General features: G+C 43.3%; 1 protein-coding gene across 1 annotated transcript in view; it reads right to left on the bottom strand.

The window, feature by feature from the left end:
• Window positions 1-78: 78 nt before the first annotated feature.
• The window catches only part of lgr6 (leucine-rich repeat containing G protein-coupled receptor 6), a 73,632-nt gene continuing 54,671 nt past the window's right edge, over window positions 79-19,039 (bottom strand). The window contains exons 4-17 of the mRNA XM_084680457.1: window positions 18,361-18,576; window positions 17,850-17,921; window positions 10,857-10,925; window positions 10,458-10,529; window positions 10,244-10,315; window positions 9,746-9,814; window positions 9,047-9,118; window positions 8,419-8,484; window positions 8,186-8,257; window positions 7,958-8,029; window positions 5,892-6,017; window positions 4,419-4,573; window positions 3,430-3,510; window positions 79-3,104 (exon numbers count right to left, since the gene is read on the bottom strand). Coding sequence (XP_084536583.1) covers window positions 1,852-3,104; window positions 3,430-3,510; window positions 4,419-4,573; window positions 5,892-6,017; window positions 7,958-8,029; window positions 8,186-8,257; window positions 8,419-8,484; window positions 9,047-9,118; window positions 9,746-9,814; window positions 10,244-10,315; window positions 10,458-10,529; window positions 10,857-10,925; window positions 17,850-17,921; window positions 18,361-18,576 — 2,467 coding nt within the window. The 3' untranslated portion in view covers window positions 79-1,851. The remainder of the gene's footprint in view (window positions 3,105-3,429; window positions 3,511-4,418; window positions 4,574-5,891; window positions 6,018-7,957; window positions 8,030-8,185; window positions 8,258-8,418; window positions 8,485-9,046; window positions 9,119-9,745; window positions 9,815-10,243; window positions 10,316-10,457; window positions 10,530-10,856; window positions 10,926-17,849; window positions 17,922-18,360; window positions 18,577-19,039) is intronic.

Genomic DNA, 19,039 nt, shown 5'->3' with positions numbered 1-19,039 from the left:
ATATCAGTGCTTGCGCTGTCACATGGTTGTAAGTAGGAAATCCATATCATACAGATAAATCATCTTTACTACCATAACAAATTACGCTATTCACTTTATTCAAACAATCTTTTTTCATTTTTAACATTATGTACATCCAAAATATCAAGTCTGTTTTTAAAAACTAAAGGTTTTTTTTCTTAAATGTAATCATATAATTATGTTAAGATCATAAGACAAGGAGACATAACAATGGGATATAATGAAACATTAACATGTTAGTTCAGAGGTAGTTACATTGTATGTACATTAGCTATTCTATCAGTCTGTAAAAGGACCCAAGCTACATCCCATTCAGTCTATAAGACAAATTGATCTGGCTGTACAGCATTGCTTCTATAGAAGTCACTAGAACTGTCCGAGGGCCAGAAAAACCTGACAACCCAGTTTCTACACAGCTTTTTGGAAGATAAGATCACTAAAACTAAGAGCCTAAAGACTTAAGTTCTCTGAGGGAAGATTTAGACTGCTACAGTTTTTGCTTTGCTTTTGCTTTGTGTGTTGTAGTCTCGGAATCAAGGAATCACTTGTGGTGCAGTGACAAGACAGGCCACATAAAACTATGTAGCAAATAATAGGCGCGTTCGACTTCATGCAGCACCGGCGTTGCCTGCAGCCCGGCTGACTTGAAGCAGCCAATGGCATTCTCAGCTTCAAGGCAGCCGGCTGCTGCATGAAGTCGAACACACCTATTGTTATGTTACATCAACGTTCGCTAATGTCAGCTCCATACCGCTACCAATTTGGTGATATTAACGCTAAGTTACACGCTAAGATAGCAGTTTTTTTTCGGAAATAAAGCCGCGGTTTATACCTCGATTTTACAATTTTCTTGTGGCGGTGAGGCTTAATATATTTCAAAGCAGCTTATATAATGTTTTATAACAAAACAGGCTTCAAAATGTAGCTACTATTGAGAAGGCTAACAAGTACCACTAGCATAGTAGTAGCATTGCTACGAGTATTATGCTAGCTAACTTAGCCCGGAAGCTAACTAAAGCTAGCTAGCTACCGTTTCGGAAAATTAACTTACGCTTTGGGGACTGTTATCTTATATTATATATCTAATATTTAGAACTCATGCGGCTAAAGGTAAATATTAGTTCATTCCCGGGCAATGAAAAACATACATTACACACTTTCATTTTCAAAGTGTGTTGCAACGGCATGCTGTAAGATCTCCTATACCCGTGCATTGGTATCATCGTTCCCGGCATATATTCCAGTGCGGTTTATACTCAGATTTACAAACACAAAGCTCCCATTCTGGTGGGGTGCGGTTTATTGAAAATGCTGCGTATTTTTTCCGAAAAATACGGTATGTTATTTCAGTGTTACGATAAGAAAATGATCCAGCCTTGGACCTGACTTGGCCTCGCCCTGCCTTGGTCTCACAGTCTCAAAGTCTTGGTCTTGTATTGGTCACCATACTCTTGTCTTGGTCATGAGTGATTTGGTCTTGGTTTAGGTGGTCTTTACTACACTGCATAATACCTGGCTCTAATTTGTGCTTTACTAAACAGACTTGTCTGCATCTTTGAATTCCTCATTTGATCCGTTTTCCAGATGTCTTGACGTTGAGTTTCGATTCATTTGGGTCTTCTCCCTCAATGGACAATTAAAGGCACTTTGGACTGTAATGTTAGGGACAATTAGTGAGTGGCGTATTCACTCACTGTTTCTGTGGCCCCTGTTTGAAGGGACCCATATAGTCTTTGTTGTTGTTATTTGATGGTCCAATTCCATAGGGTCCCAGCCAGTCAGCCATAAAGCCAGATAATCAGTCAGCCAGCCAGCGGCTCAACCAGTCGTTCAGGGGTGACAGGTCAGGGAGGGAGGGTAAGCACTGTGATAGAGCGGACAAGGCTTTGTGTTGGTCTCATGGTTACTCATCTTCAGGAAACTGTCATCTTTCACAGCGCCTCCTTCTGTGTTCCTCTCTCTGTCACGCACGCTGGGAGAGGGCGTCTGGCAGGGGATGAGAGGCACCGACGAGGAGGAGGAAGAGGACGAGCAGTGCGAAAATCTGATTGGCTCCAGCTGCCCGGAGCCCCTGGCATAGAGGGCATCACCCTCGGTGAGAGACTGGGTGGACGAGTTGGAGCATGAACTCTTTTCGGTCTCCACGGAGACCAGCGAGTCGAGGGTGCAGTCACGGCGCAGCTGCAAGCGTACCTTGGGGTGGGGCCACAGCAGAAACTGGGTGTGGTCACGAGTGAAGAGGAGGAAGAGGAGGGGGTTGAGGCAAGAAGGGAGAGGTTGAAGGAGCAGGAGGACTGATTTGAGCACCTCCTCGCCTAGAGGGAGTAGACCCAGCAGGGAGCATAGGGAGAGGAAGGCCACGGGTATGTAGAGCAGGCCGTTGGTGAAGATAAGCCAGGCCACGTGTTTGATCATGGCACAGTCCCACAGACCCTCACACTCCCCCCTCAGCAGCTCCCAGTAGAGGCGGATGTAGGAGCCGGTCACTATCAGCAGACACAAGGTGTTCATCATGATGAGGGCCAGAGGAAAGCCCAGCGCGGCTGTGGGGCGAGTGGCTGGGGGGGGCAGGGGGGAGGGCAAACACAGGGGGGAGGAGCCATACTCTCCCACGCCGGCCAGGGGGAGGGACGCCAGCACAAGGGAGAGGGTGAAGCAGAATAGCGTGCACGTGCGCACGCCGCCCAGAGAGGGAGACTTGCGGCAGGCGCGTGCACACGTGACGCTCACGCCGCACTGCACAGCGGCCAGGGTCAACAGCAGCACGCTGGCCTCGGACGCAAACACCCACACCCAGCCTGTCGCCTGGCAACCGGGCCCGCCTTCCCAGCGGGCGCCGTGATGACCAAACTCACCCAGGGTCAGGGCATCGACCAGGGCCAGCGTGCAGGTGCACACGCCTGTCAAGAGGTTGGATGCCCCCATGCAGGCCACGGTGAAGCGGAGGGAGGATAGGTAGCCCGCTGAGCCGAAGAGAGACAGGAGCAGGAGAGCGTTTCCCAGGAGAGACACCAGGGAGATGGACCACAGGCCTACACGCACCAGCCAGCTGCCTAGCAGAGAATCACAAGGACGGAATGGACCTGAGGGGAAGAGGCAGAGAAAAGGAGGAATCAAAGAGAGAGGAGCCGGGTTAGAGAGAGTGAGAGACAGAGAACAATAAAGAGACACACCAATGGAGAGATAGGGAGAGAGAAAAAGGGCAAAGACATACAACTTTAATAACACGGACACTGTTCATCATCATCCAATAGTTCACGCTGATACTGACATCTGACTCAAGATCCTCTCTTTTATTTCAGGTATCACATTAAGATAGTCTCTTCAATGAAAAGTGCACCTCAAAGACAAGTGGATACCACTGCAAGTCCAGATCCACTTCAGTTATTTACTTCATCATCCTCCTACCTGGAATAGGTGTACACTGGACACTAGTCTGCAGTTTGGCCTCCTCTAACTCCTGCTGGAACTCCTCTAGGTCAGGGTCATCTACAACATAACAGCAGAGATCGAGATCAGAGCCTCAAAACACACATCCTTCTAAGTCCTTTATTTGAGAAGATTTCGAATATTGGACTCGGTCTGAGTGCCCACTACAAATTGAAAATCCTCTCCTAACTAGGAGATGCTTTCAGCCGACCTAATGTCATCATATAGTAAAATAGTTTTGCTATGTAATTGTGCGCCAAATGTACAGTAAGACTATTGATTTTCTGCTGTAGTACTTACTATATGCACTATTTGTATGTCTCTTTGCATGAAAGCATCTGCTAAATGAATGAAATGTAAATGTTAAAATGTACAGTAATTTAGTAAATGTTTATTTTTTATTTTTTTATTATTATTCTAAATGTTATGATGGCATGTACCTGTTTTTATGGGCCTGTTTTTATTTTTCTCTCAGGTGGAGGCAGTGTTCCGATCAGACTTCTCTGTTCTAGTTATTATATTTGTGAAGAAACCTTGGGTTTCGGGTTTTAATCTGCTTTTATTCATGGTAACTGTCTATGTGCTGTGTTATTCTGTTAGTCTACAACATGATCTAATGTGGTATCCCACAGTACGTAGGTGTGAGCAGAAGGAACAAAGGTGTGTTTGTGTGTTTGAGAGAGAGTGAACTGGCAGTTTGCTGTGGTTTCAGGAAGGCCCAACATGTATTTACCCAATTCCAACAGACAAAAATATAACCCAGGGATCTTTGGCGCAGAGTAGAGACTGGCTATATTATTCGTCTTTATACTGTATATAAAATATATATGTGTGCATTTGATCGTGTGTACATGTACTTATTTGTTTACCTGCATTTGCATAAGGTCACACGAACATAAATGCATCAACCTAATATTGTGTCTCACTTGCTGCACATGTGTATGTAGTTATGGTGTGCTTGTGCTTACAGTGTGTGTCGGCATGAATAGGGTATAAGGCCACTGTCCTCTTGTGCAACTCCTCCTCCTCGTTGCCCTGTTCTGTGTCCCATTGGTTGGATGACTTATAGCTGTCACATGACCCGTAGACACAGCACTGATAGGAATACGGCATCTCAATTACCCTAGGAGAGAAAGAGTGATGGAGGGGCAACCTATACACTCATAGAGATTTTTTTGTGTAAATATGCAATAATTTCAATTGACATGTCAAAACATCCTAAAAACTGGGACACCTTGAAAAGAAAAAAAATATTTATCCATCTTTCTAGATATATGGTTATTGACTGACTATCCAACCTTTGAAACTCATTAAAGGTTGTGACTCAACGAAAGGTTAAATGCAGATTTTTTTTTAAACATGCACTGTGTGCCCACAGTGTCTACAGTGGTGCCTGTAGACAGTAAGCCTAGGACAAACAAAAATACATAACTGGCATCAGTTCTGACTAATAACAACAACTAAGCTGTCAGTCTCTGTGGCCCTGTGCCACCACACCCCGTGGCTGTTTCAGGCGTCTGCATGTATTTGAGAAGTTCAATGCTTGTGCACACCAATGAGAGATCTGATTGGGAGATGTGGCTCATGTTGATATGGCCTTGGGTTAGCGGGGTGGGAAGGTTGAGTGGTCACCTGTCTCCAGTTGGAAACAGACATTTAAAAATAATCATCTTGGCACATTATTATGTTTTTGAGTCTTGTCCTTGAGGTGCCCAAAGGTCTGCTACCGGCGCTGCAGGATAGGCGCTCGCTAGCAGAGACAACTGTGTGCTGGAGCTCAACCAATATGGCTTGCAGCTATACCCATTCTACCCATAGACTAACGCAAACGATCAACAACTTGGCTCCATGGCTCCATTTCCTTAAGGATGATGAAGAGGTGAGTTTAGACCGCACCTGAAATGACATGTCATACCTGCCGGCTATTGGCTGCAGAGACATGGTAACCTAATGGGAAAGGCTCAAAATAGACTCAACAGACAGCACATCTGGTAATGTTACACGTGAGCTACAGGGTTATTATCTATCCTTCCCTCGTGATGCTATTTCTACTAGTGATCAAGTTCAACATGTTGTGCTTCACTCCCAGGACATTAAAGGGCTCCAGGAACTACTCTCCCTGTTTGTGAAGCCATGATCAGGCTTCGAATGTCAGCTGGAATGGTTGGGTTTTCCAGCCTCTGCCAGCCGGCCATGTTGTGGTCGCATCCTTACAAGATCTCAGGACTTGCTCATCTTGGCTATTGTCGGATTTGGTGTTGCAAACTACAGTGTATATTATGCGCTACTTGAATCGACTCTAGTCCAGTCTAGTCTACTCTGCTCTAGTCTACTGTACTGTACTCTTCTCAACTCTCTACTCCAAATGTTGACATGAGCTCTACCCATCTTTCACTCATGAATTTAACTTTATGTTTGTTGTGTCTGGTTGTGTGTCTCACCTCATGCGGGGGAAGTGGTCGGGGTTGAATGCCTCGTACAGCTCCTCATTCCCCCTTAGTTTGAGGTGAGTGAGTCCCCCCAGACCCCCCATCGGCATGGTGCTCAGATGGTTCTCCGTCAGGTCTCTAGAAGTGAGAGGGAGAGTGAAGAGAGGGGGGAAGGGGGGGACAGAGGAGCAACATATAAGAGACAGAGGGAGAGAAAGATGAACAAGGATGAGTGGAGTGAGAGAAATCAGAGGCATATAGACAGACAGACAGACAGACAGACATACAGACAAGAAGACAACAAAAAAGAGAACAAAAAAGAGACCGAAAAAGAAAAGCACAATATGGGAAAGTGAGAGAGCTTATGAGTATTTGTGGCTCACAAATTAGAAACAACTTCAATACCTCCTGTTTCCTAACAGTAGCAAGGACAGTACTAACACATGTAACTTAGTTTATGTATACACAGACAAATCAAGTTTTTTTGGTTCAGCGAAAAGAGGAGGCGTGTTCCTGCGCAAACCTAAGCCTAATTTGGGTGGGTTTCTCCCATCCACATACAATTTCACTTCTATGTCTTTTACAGCCCTGACGAAAACGTTGGTCTTCTCGGCTGGAAACTGCTCCTGGTGTGCGCCTTGCAAATCCGCCATTATAATAGCAATCCGCCATGGAACAAGGGCGCCTGCTTTTAAAGGCAATGTGAGATGACGCTCTGATTGGTTGCTTGCACGTTACGCCCAAACCACACCTATGAGTTATACAGAGGAGACTGGGTATGGTTTTAACACTTTTTTCTTCAGCACTTAAAACAACCTTTTTTTTTGCTACACGTCTGAAACTTTTACGCAAAGTACCCATATTTGTCTACTACAAATGGCAACAATTTAAATGTCTTCAACTATATCAAATACTTGTGAGATGATGACAAATACAAGGTGGTCCTTTGTTACAACCAACCCCACTACTGGGGTAGGTTGTAACACATACTGGGGTAACTTGTAACAGGTAGACAAAATGCACAAAAACCAAGAGATATGCCACAACAACAGTTTTTTTTTATTTTATGAATGGCTGCAACAATAAAATGTGTGTGAATATGGGGAGTGTATGTGCATATTATGTGTGTTTGTGCATGCACACGTGCGTTTGTGTGTGCATATCCCTATGTGCACATTCATATGGGTGTGTGTTGGTGTGTGTGTGTGTGTGTGAGCAAATTAACAAACATTTACCCACATTCCACACATTTTTTTTTTATGCATTGTTAATCAGAGTCACAATGGTGACAAATGAAATTGGTCAGCCTGGAGTGCAGGCCTGGTGGGCCCAAAAGCTACATAAAACACACTTCACCCACACTTCTTTGGGTCTTGAATTTCTAAATGGTTCCATGCAGACGACACACAAATCTTCCTCTTCTGAAAATATACCAACAACCAACAATCCTTTGGCTGTAACACTTTCAAAACATGTGTTACAATCATCCCCGCCACTGTTACCCATTGTTTAGCTAGCTATATTAGCATGGGGCTTTGAAATTAGCAGGAGGTTAATACACCATTCTTTACTAGAGAAACTACAGTTTGACCTGACATAACTCATACAACATTATCTACAACAATAGAATACAATACAACAATATTATCTTTTTATTTTATTTTTTATTTTCTTTCCTCAGAATTACATTTTCTGCTGTAGCTTCAGGAGAGATAGCAACACAGACCATGTGGGATTGTAAAGGAAGCCTGAGGAACCTGAAACTGTCACGACTCCTATCTTATCCCTGAATTGTGGAATTGGTAGTTTTACAACTCTCCCCGTGTTACAACCATACCCAGTCTCCCCTACCGGTGCCTACTTAAGACCAACCCATTTTATTTTTGCGTCGGGCGCAAGAGTAATTTATCCCGCCAGTATAATAGCAACAGCGCCCGAGTTCCGCCCACAAAGTTACTTGCGTTTTGTGTTTGATACTTGTGTTTCAGATCGTTTAAATAGGGCCCTAAAAGAAACAGTGACAGTGTCTGAGGACACGATGATAGGGAATGGGTACAGTGTGTGCTGTGGTCACTCACAGCTTGATCAATGAGTGAAGGGAAGTGAACGCTTCTGGGTGGATCCACTCAATGCTGTTACAGCTCAGGTCCCTGAGAAATATACGCACACACATGCATGCACGCACACACACACACACACACACACACACACACACACACACACACACAAAGTGTGTCAACATATTACCACCACTAGGTGTCAGTACTGTATCCTGCAGCTCCAGCCTTTGATAGGTGTTTACTCACAGAACCCTTAGAGAGCTGAGTTGCTGGAATGTATTTATCTCGATCCTCCTGAGTTGGTTGTGCTGCAGACCTCTGAACATATAATCACACACAACAAACACATAAATTCCAGTTGAAAAAGCACATGGAGGATACATTTGAAGTTAAAATGAGCTAATTTCTTCACAATTTCAGGGGAAAAGTCAGTCATAATTTGGCAGTTACTGTGTTTGAGTATGTTTGTGTGAACCTACATCTCCTGTAGCACTGAACAATGGTAGAAGCTGAGCAGTTCCTTAATCTGGTTATGAGATAGCTCCCTGCAAGCAAGCACACACACACACACAAGTTGAATTTGCTTAAACTTACTCCTAAGTACAAACACTGCACACCCACGGCATCAAACCTTTCAGTGGTGTAGCTGGCTAAAGCGGTGTTTATAAAAAGGTGGTCATCGTGTGAGTTTGATCTCAGGAGTGGGCACATAAGGGAGGAAGTGATCCTGAAGAGTGACACGATGACACATGACACAAGCTCAACAATCTGTTCCCTTTGGTGCAGAGCACTGGGGAGAGGGCAAGTCGAAGTGGTAGGATCTGAGAACTGGTGGGCATTTGTAGACCAAAAGTGAAATGATGATGTACAGCATAAAGCATGCATAAATGCATGGGTATTTACTGTATGTCTGTGTGGACATGAAAGTAGTCGTGTCTGCAAGTGAGATGGATGTTTTAAGGTGTACATTTGGTACTAAAGCTGTGTGTGCAGGAAACTGTGACTGTGTTGATGTGCATGTCCCATGCGGGCATATGCACCTTATGCGTGCCCATGCCCTCTAATAGCATATTTTGTCTGTGGCGTGTGTGTGAGTTGTATACTCACAACACTCTGAGATGAGGCAGCTGTTGACACAGGCCCTGAGGGAGAGCAGAGAGACCTGCTCTGGTCAATGTCCTAGTGAGAGAGAGAGAGAGAGAGAGAGAGAGAGAGAGAGAGAGAGAGAGAGAGAGAGAGAGGGGGGGGGGGGGGGGAGTTGTGTAAGTGTTGTTCGAGAGCAGGCAGGCGAGAGGATTTCCCTGCCCTGTGACACTAATCCCATCAGACAGGGGGCTCGGTAGGCTCGTATGGAACTGGCATAGCTCTGTCCACTGGCCCCTTCTGACACTGACCCCCTTTCTCAACCACCTCCTTCTTTCTCCTTGCCTACTGATCCTCCACCACCTTAGCCCCGCATATTATCCTCTCCTAAATCTTTTCTCCTCCTCTTGGTCCTCTTTTTCCACCTCTTCATTCTCTTCTCCTCCTCCTCCACCTTCTCCTCTTTGTGGTCCTTCTTCTCTTCCATATTTTTCTTTCTCTACTCCTCCTCCACACCACCTAATCCTTCTCCTACTCCTCTATCTTTCAATCCTTAATACTCCTACGCAAGTTCATTTTTGTACAGTCTTACTGTACCAACTTCTGTCTATGAAAAGCTTGCGCCGTTAGGAACAGAGAGTGAGTGTTTGGTAATGTTTGGTGTGTGTGTTTGTGTGTGAGGGAGAGAGTGTGTGTGAGAAAATGAGTGAGAGAGAGACTTACAGTATTTCCAGGCTGGTGGTTCCTTTCAGGTCGGGGAACTCTCGTATTTGGGTCGCTCCGTTCAGGGAGCTGCATTAATTTCAGACGACAGCTTGTTAGAGGAGACACACATACTTACACACTAAAAAATTATATTCTTACTGCACATTCCCCCAAAGTTGTCTTCCAACATCAAAACTGTTCTGGCTACCGTGAATGTCTCCTTAGACATCATAACTCACACACACACATACACACATCACCAAACACATTCTTACTGTAGAACACACACATTTGGATCACCACCGATCACAGCACAACATTAACACCACATCAGTTCAGCTGTCCTCCAACTGACGATAAACAATAAACTTGATTTATAAAGTATGAAGCAAGCCATGTCTTTCTTTCTTTTGTTCTTTCTCTATGTCTCTCCCTTTTTCTCTATTTAGCTACCCTCCTCCTTCCTTCCTCCCCTGTCAGATTTGAACCTTGTGTTCAACCTGCTCTCAGACTCACAGCGTGTGCAGCTTGGGAAGGAACTGGAAAGCAGATCTGCCCACAAACTGGATTGGGTTCTCATAGAAGTGTCTGGAACATGAGATGGATTCATGGTTGGATGTGAGATAACAGTGGGATTGTTGCTGGAGTTTGGTGAAGTGTTTCTGCGCTTGGTGTGTGTGTGTGTTTGTGTGTGTGTGGGAGGGAGGGGGGGCTGGGTAGGTGGACTCACATGGTCTGTAGCTGGGGGTTACCCACAAAGGCTCTCTCAGGGATAGCTCGGATGTTGTTGTTGTGGAAACCCCTGAAACACCAACATAAAACGTTAGATGTGTGTGGTTGTGGCTGTGTGTGTGAGAGAGGGGGAGGGTGTGTGTCATATGAAACAGCTGTTATTGAACAACAGACATGATTTTAAGATACATGAGAACACGTAGACGTTCACAGTGCAGAATATCTGCTGATGGTGTGGGGTTTGTGTGTGTGTGTATGATGATGCTGGAGGGAGCACCTGTTTAGGGTGCGAGATTGTATCCAAGTGCCACATTAAAATCATTTAGCAGGATTACTGGCAATAATGCAAGTATGATAGTCATGTCAGGCAGGTGTGTGTGTGTTTGTTTTGACGTACAGTTCCTGCAACTTGGTGAGGGTCCTGATGGCAACAGGAAACTCCTGGAGATTGTTGTAGTTCAGGTCCCTGGAGATGATGGAGAGGGAGAGAGCAGGAAGAAAGAAATAGAGGGAAAGATGGACAGATAGAGATATTAGCCCTGATGAGTACATCAGATGGCTGGAGTAGGAAACCTTCCATGCTTGGCTCTGATGAACGCCGGAAGAAAAAAAAAACACAGTCAGAAAAACCTATGTCATTCTCAGACAAAAGTTTGTCAAACCAAACGCCGTCAGAAAAACCTCTGTCATTCTCAAACGAAACACTGTAAAAAACGCAGTCAGAAAAACCTGTGTCATTCTATGACAAAACTTTGTCAAACCAAACGCTATCAGAAAAACCTCTGTCATTCTCAGACAAAACGCCGTAGAAAAACGCAGTCAGAAAAACCTCTGTCATTCTCTGAAAAAACTTTGTCAGAAAAAAAGTTGTCAGAGCTAGATGATCGAGAGAGCTGTTGACTAGCTTTCTGAATGAGCTAAAGTAGATAGAAGCTTTTACAGTGAATACCATGGTGTTGTTTCTGTAAACTGGTACAGCAAGCAAACTATTTGATATAATACGAAATAGTTATTTTCTGCAAGCTAGTTCACACGTATAAAGTAGACCTATAGTCCTCCGGTTGCCATGGATACTGATAGCGATTGTTTTCCAGCCACAGAGTAATAACCATTCTGGATTCTTGACTTGGACAATAAAGTTACCCTTACCAAAAAAAGTATACTTCAAGTTTATTTTGTAAGTATACTTAGTATAAAAAGTATACTATTATCATGTTACTTAAAGTATACTAGCAGTGTACTTATTTATATACTATTTTGTGCTAAGTAAACTGAATTGGCCCACCTTTTAGGTCATTTAGTACAGTTTAAAGTACACTTATAGTGTTATTCATCAAGTATACTTCCTAAAGTACTTCAAAGTATACTTTGGAATACTCTAAAGTAACCTGTGTAGTGCACTTTCAGTTCATAAAGTATACTTCCAAAAGACCCTCAAAGTATACTTTTCAATACTTTCAGGTACACTTTCAATTAATGTAAGTAGGGTGATTTCAGGTTATTTGGGACACTTTTTGGTAGAGGCTCCATTAGACTTACAAAATAACTGTTAACTCGCCCCAGTGGTGTTTCTGTAAATCGTTTTAGGGCTTAGGAACATTTTCATGTTGGAATGAAATGGGAATACACTATATTTTAGAAGCTACACACTTTCAAACATAACATGACCCCCTCTCTCACGCAGGCAGCATTTTCAGGTAATGTGGGACAGCTTGTCTGGTAAAGTGGGACAGTCATCGTCTGTCAGCCTAGTCTGCTAATATAATAATTAGTTTATATACAACAATGCTAGGTGCAAGGGTGTGGCAAGATTGTGACTAGAAGTGTTGTATTTACAAGTCAAGATCAGCTCTGGTGATTGGATGTCGGTTTTGCACATATTGATTCATCAAAATGCATAACTGTCCCACTTTACCTGAACTCACCCTACCTCAAGAAGTAAACCTAATAAATGTAATTTTACTATGACTTACTAATAAATTCAAATGTTTAGGAGCCCCTCAAACGCCTCAGATCTTGCGTCACATGGCAAGAACGGGGGCCAATCACAAAGTTACACAGCAGACGAGAGGCAGTTAGAACCGAAACCGTACTGTAGCCTACTGTAGCTAGTGGTACGTGCCAGTACAGCCACTTTTTAGGTCATTTAGTACACTTTAAAGTACACTACGTATAGTGTATTTCAAGGTTTACTTTTGAATACTGCAAAGTAGCCTGTGTAGTGCACTTTCAGTTCATGAAGTATACTTCCTAAAGACTCTCAAAGTATACTTTGCAATACTTTCAAGTGCACTTTGATTTAATGTAAGTACTTCAAGAAGTTAACTTCTAAATTGAATTTTATTATTACTTATTAATGTATTAAAATGTTTAAGGGCCCCTCAAACACCTCAGATCTTAAGTCACTTGGTGATAACAGGGCACTCGCAACATTTCACTGCAGATTCTTAGCTGACTAAAGCTAATCACTAAGTAAGGTAAAACCTTGCAAGAATCCAGCTGTTCTTAACTCATGGTTACAATGGTAAACCATCACAACAATGACAATTACCACGCAACAAAACACTATACATTCTAAGCAGACACATTTAAAAAACAAAATTCATTAAGTTACATTTGTATTTCGAACAAACGGCAAACTTATCAGCAAATGTTAACACTATTTACCGCCTTGCATCATGGGAATTGACTAGCCAATGTCGTTATTTCGTTCTTCAATCAGTTTGACAGTATAACCTTCAACTGCATAATGCAACCCTTCTGTCTGCTTCTTTCTTAAGTAGCTTTTTCGTTTTTTTCCATTAATACTCAATTGATAATTATTAGTATAAGATTATAGGGTGTAGTGGAAAAATGCAGATGCAAAGCTGTTGACTGATTAGTATTACCACTAAAAGGTAGAAGATATAAAGGCCAAAATGTGGAAGTCCAGATAGATAGAGTTTGAGAGCAACAGAGAGAAGTGTGTGTGTAGGCCTCTCCCATGAAAGACTACAAGGCCCAGATATTGAGAACTACAAGCGCCAGACATCAGGGGACAGATTTATGTCCTTAAACTCCATATGACCGTGCAGCTGGGCAGCAAGGCCTCACGTGGGCCCTGGAAGGAGAAAGTTAGGGAAAGTCCAGGCTATGCAAATTCTGTGACAATGGACCAACCGAGTGTGAAAATGCATACATGAATCTGTGACCACATATAATGTACCAATGATAAAATAGTATAAAATAATGGATAAAAAATATATAAGCAAATGTCCAGAGAAAAGTTTCAGTCAGACTCCGGGGTCTACTCGAATAAACGAATAAACACTTTGCATCAAACTTTGCTGCCGTTTCCGTGCTGTTTTACTTTTTTTGTTCAGATTATTTTTTCGAGGGGCTTCAGAATGTTTTGGCAGTAATTAAGGTTACAGCTTCAATACCAAAAAATATTAAATGCGCAATGCATAATAGATTTTTATAGACATAAAAAATTAGAATGAGATGGATCTAAAAAATGTAACCTGTAATGTATTTAAAAATTATTTGGACTGTTTTTGCTGTATAATAATAGAAAACGTACATCCTACTCCAGAAGAAATGTATACCATTTTCTGTTTCTAAGCATACTTCTTAAAAGTATATCAAAAGTGAAAAATTGTCTAAGCATACTTCTTAAAAGTATATCAAAAGTGAACTAAAAGTGTACTATCCATATTTTAGTATACTTATAGTCAGGGTTGGCCCAAGCCTTTGGAGGGGCCTTAAGCAGAATATATTAAAAAATATTAAACTGTAATTTCAGGTGCGCTTGGGGGCCCTGTGGTGGCCACGGGGGCCCTAAGCAGTCTAAGTAAGCTTACTAAGTAAGCTTAGTTTGCTTATGCCTTGGGCCGGCCCTAACATGGACCGTGCTTTCCCCAACCTTTCCATTCTCTACCGCATTTACTTGACAATTCCGATAAGCAGTGGCAGAGAGGACTTTCAGCCGTCTGAAATTGATAGCGAGTTTCTTGCGATCAAGCATGAGAGAGGAGCGGCTGTCCAATTTACGGAATTTAACAAATTCTTCAACCACATCATTGGCCTAAGACAGATCCTCCAAATAGAACTCCGCAAGCGCTTTCCGAGCAGCATCAGGGTGACAAAAATGTTTCGGAAAATGTAGGCCTATATATATTTAGTAAAATTGTCTGCCATGGATACAATCAATGTTTTGTTGCCAAAGAAAAATTATGAAAAAAAAACATAGATCGGGGGCCCCCTTGGGTGCGGGGCCCGGGGTTTTTGGAACCCCCACCCTCCCTCCGCTACTGATCTCTCCAGTAGCGGACTGGCCATCGGGAGCACTGGGAGAATTCCCTATGGGCTGAAGCACTTCTTGGCCAGAGGGCCACTTGCCTTGTAATTTATTTTACTACTAATAACAATTTCGGCAGAAGATTGAGCGTTGGTTGGCCAGCAACGCGGTTGGCCGACCCCCTTTCCCCCAGCACGGTTGGTCTATTCCAAATGAAGGTCAATGTAGTCCTTAGTGCCGCTTATACACAACAGTGACACTGACAGATCGAAAGCTAGCTAGTAGAGACAATAAGAAGATGGAAAACCAGGCTAAGAAACGTAAACATAGGCTAATTACCTTCACTAGACAATGTGGTAACACTTTATAATAAGTCAACGCTTTATGGCATTTACAAAGTGTTAACTAATAGTTAGTTAATCCTTTATTTAAAAAAATAAACATTAACAATACATTACTCAACAGTTAATAAGCTGTTGAGTAATGACTTGTGGATGACTTGTTCACCTACCCCCAATACAAAAATAGGCTCCCCCAAATGGAAAACGACATTACATTAACTCAAAAACACATTACATTAACTCTGAACGGAAAGGGTAGGTACTCCACTTCAGCGCTGATTGGATGCAGTAGGCTAACTAACAAGAAATATGAAATTGATCGACAGAAGTACAAAATGCAATCGCCTGGCAGAGTTACGTGCACCAGGACATTTGTTTGGCTGTCGAAGAATGTTGCAAATAGTATGCTACTTAGGCAAAAGTATTTCGTGTTAAATGTAAAAATCGATAGCCAAACAACTATCCTGGTCCACGTTACTCTGTCGTTGTGGCATTTCGTTCTTCTGTAGTGGACTATTAGTTTTTTCTTCTGAAAAGTCCTGCTTCCTTCAACTGCGTTTTTAGCGTGCGCATAGGATACTTATTGTAATATTGTGAAACATTAAAAGCATATCTACGATTATTTCATAGGAATGACCCTGATTAAAATAAAGAGCAGTGTCATAACTCTGAATTGTTAACACAAATGTTTCATCTTTCCTTCCAACCAAAACAATCAAGTTGATGATAATGACAGAGTTACGTGGACTAGTTGTTTGGCTATCGATGTTTACGTTTCACACGCAATTTATGCTTTTGCATAAGGAGCCTATGCTACATGCTTCAATACCCAAATAAATGTCCCGGTGCACGTAACTCTGTCAGGCTATTGCATTTTGTACTTCTGTCGATCAATTTCTTATTTCTTGTTAGTTAGCCTGCTGCATCCAATCAGCGCTGAAGTGTAGTACCTACCCTTTCCGTTCAGAGTTAATGTAATGTGTTTTTTAGTGAATGTAATGTAGTTTTCCATTTGGGGGAGCGTGTTTTTGTATTGGGGGGAGGTGAACAAGTCATCTGATTTGGGGGAGTTGACTCGTATTCGGGGGGAGTGTTTTTATTTGGGGGATGTACTCATATTAGGGGGTATGTTTTGCACTTCAGGGCCACCGTACAACAGGCATGCAATTATGCTAGCAGGGAAAGAATACAAACAACGAAAATCACCAGTTAACTTAAATTTGCAATAACTGTAGACTAATACAATAACAGGCTTTAATGAACTGAAAACATAAGTTATACAACTTACAGTTCTCAAGGACGCACACACGCAATCTCCACTGCGCTGTGAAGCACGTGTCCTTGCTATTCTCCGACATGCACTCTAACAATCACTGCTGATAGACGGCCTGTCTTGTACAGCCCTATTTCTGATACCGTGGCGGCAGAAATTTAGCGGTGGCGGGCCGCCACGACAAAATCAACATAGGGGAAACACTGAAGCGACTGATCTTTCTTTTTTTACCTGGCTTTTTCAGTTCCTCTCGCATGTACGGGACCGGTTCTGGTGGGCCGGTCTGGATCAACCCTCCAGGGCCTATTTTTACTCCCAGTCTGTCCCTGCATCTCTCTATCTCTCAACAGACTCACTCTGATCCCTCACAATTCCCAGCATGGATAATGGCTTTTAAATAGTGTTAAGCTTGGCTGACACACACAAGCACACACACGCTTGTAAAAAAAAAAGGGGGTAAGACGTCATTTTTTACACTTCAGCAGGCTGTTAAACAACATGTGTCAAAAATGCTGTGTTCAACAGACCACCGTGAATATGGCACACACACATACACACACACACACACATACACACAGCAAAGGCAGGACCATAGCTTTGTTCCAAACTTTGCATATTCCCCTTTGGACTGGAACAAAGTCTAAAAGTCACAGGCCATCCTTTATTTATTTTCAAAGCATTTGAAAACGTTTTCTCTAGACAGGTATGTCTTACAAAATAGATATTAGGGTCTTAAAAAGAAAACTTTCTGACTGAGAAATCCTAGCTGAAGACCACTTCCAATAGCAGTGATTTAAGGAACTGCGCTTCAAAACACAAAACAATAATAATCCCACAAAGAAATTGAGCTGGCATGGAGATGACCATCACCTTGACCTTGATTTGACCTTGAATTGACGCCTGCCTTAGTGTGATTGACAGCCCCCGTTATGAAACCTTATCATTTGTTGGGGAATTTTCTTCTGGCTTCACCCCCTCGCTACTTTTCCTTTGATGTCTGTGCATTCAGGCTCTTTAATTTTTTCTTTGTTTTTTTTTTCACAGATTGAAACATGAGCCTAAGGGCTTGGATTTCTTATTTTAGTGATTTAGTTATGTTAAATATTAATCTGCAGTTTTAAGTGCATAAATTAAGCATTCCAATGGGCAGCATAACCAGGTTTATAAATTCAAACAAAGCTAGTTTTATCTGAACTTTTAACAATATAAAACACAAAAAATGTCTCTAATTGTTGTTTATATAGTTTTTCATAATTGATTTATATAACTCCTTGGCAGTTTAGGCCCTGGTTATACAGATGTCTTGTGATTGGTCTAAACCCAGCCAGCTCACTGATTTGCTGTTGCCATCATGATTGCCTCTCATTATGATAAATGCTGTGTGTTGGGGGAAACATACTAGGTTGTCATTTACCGGTTAGTAATGAAAGTATTGGAGTCTGAGTGTGTGTGTGTATGTGTGTGTGCGTGTGTTTTTGGTGTGTGTGTGATACTCACAGTGTTTCCAGACTGCTTAGGCCCTCAAAGCACCTCTGGCCCAAACCTTGGATCTGGTTGTTATGGAGATGTCTGTAGAGATGGGGAGGCATTGAAAACAATTACCATGCAGCTTACCCCATGCCAAGACAGCAGCAATATTACTGGTGAAGTTACGAACACACAATGAATCACATTTGTGTGTCCCTATTGAATCAGAAAACACATTTATCCAGGGAGTTATAAATGGTTAGGGAATGGGCTGGTAATCAGAAGGTTGCTGGTTCGATTCCTGGCCGTGCTAAATTACGTTATGTCCTTGGGCAAGGCACTTCACCCTACTTACTTCGGGGGAATGTCCCTGTACTGTAAGTCGCTCTGGATAAGAGCGTCTGCTAAATGACTGAATGTAAATGTTATCCTCTTACATACGCAATAGCATAAACACAATCACAAGCACACTGAAATCACTGTCAAGTTGCACCAGCACAAGTACACATTCACATCCACACCCACAGCTACACGTTCTTACAGCACAACGAGGGCGGTCAGGTTGGTGAAGGCGTAGTCGGGGATGTGCGTGATCTTGTTGAGGGCCAGGGTCATGGCCTGTAGGGAGGGCAGGGCATCCAGTGCCCCCACGGGGATCTCCCTCAGGGAGTTGTCGTCCAGCCACAGGTGCCTGAGGGAGCGCACGCCACGGAACGCCTCTGGGGGGACTGCCGACAGCAGGTTGGCATCCAGTCTCCTGGAGGGGACAGGAGGGGAAGGGTGGTGTGGGGAGGGCAGAGTAGTGGCGGGGGGACAGGAGTGGGAGCCAAGGAGGGAGAGTGGAAAGAGAGGGTAGGGGAGAGGAGTAGTGGAGGGGAGGGGTGGAGAGGGGAGGGGAGTGGTGGAGGGGAGAGGGTAGGGAGGAAGGAGAAAGATGGTAGGGGAGAGGAGTGGTAGAGGGGAGGAATGGAGGGGAGTGGAGTAAGGAGGGAAGAGAAAGTGGTGGAGGGGAGTGGGGCAGAGAAGGAGGGGAGTGGTGGAGGGGAGGGAGGGTAGGTGAGAGAAGTGGGGAGAGAGGAGTGGGACAGGAGGGAGGGGATAGGAGGATGGAAAGGAGGAGAAACGAGTCGAGAAGGTTGGGGAGGTGATTATATTTAGCAGAAAGAGCTTTTCAAAGAAACAGGAATTAGGAGTGACAAGACACTTGTGTGATGTCTAGA

The sequence above is a fragment of the Hypomesus nipponensis genome, chromosome 18, assembly GCF_054491055.1.
Source record: "Hypomesus nipponensis isolate SF chromosome 18, ASM5449105v1, whole genome shotgun sequence".
Lineage (NCBI taxonomy): Eukaryota > Metazoa > Chordata > Actinopteri > Osmeriformes > Osmeridae > Hypomesus > Hypomesus nipponensis.
Note: the sequence above shows the minus strand (reverse complement) of the source record. Positions and strands in the feature narration are given on the sequence as shown.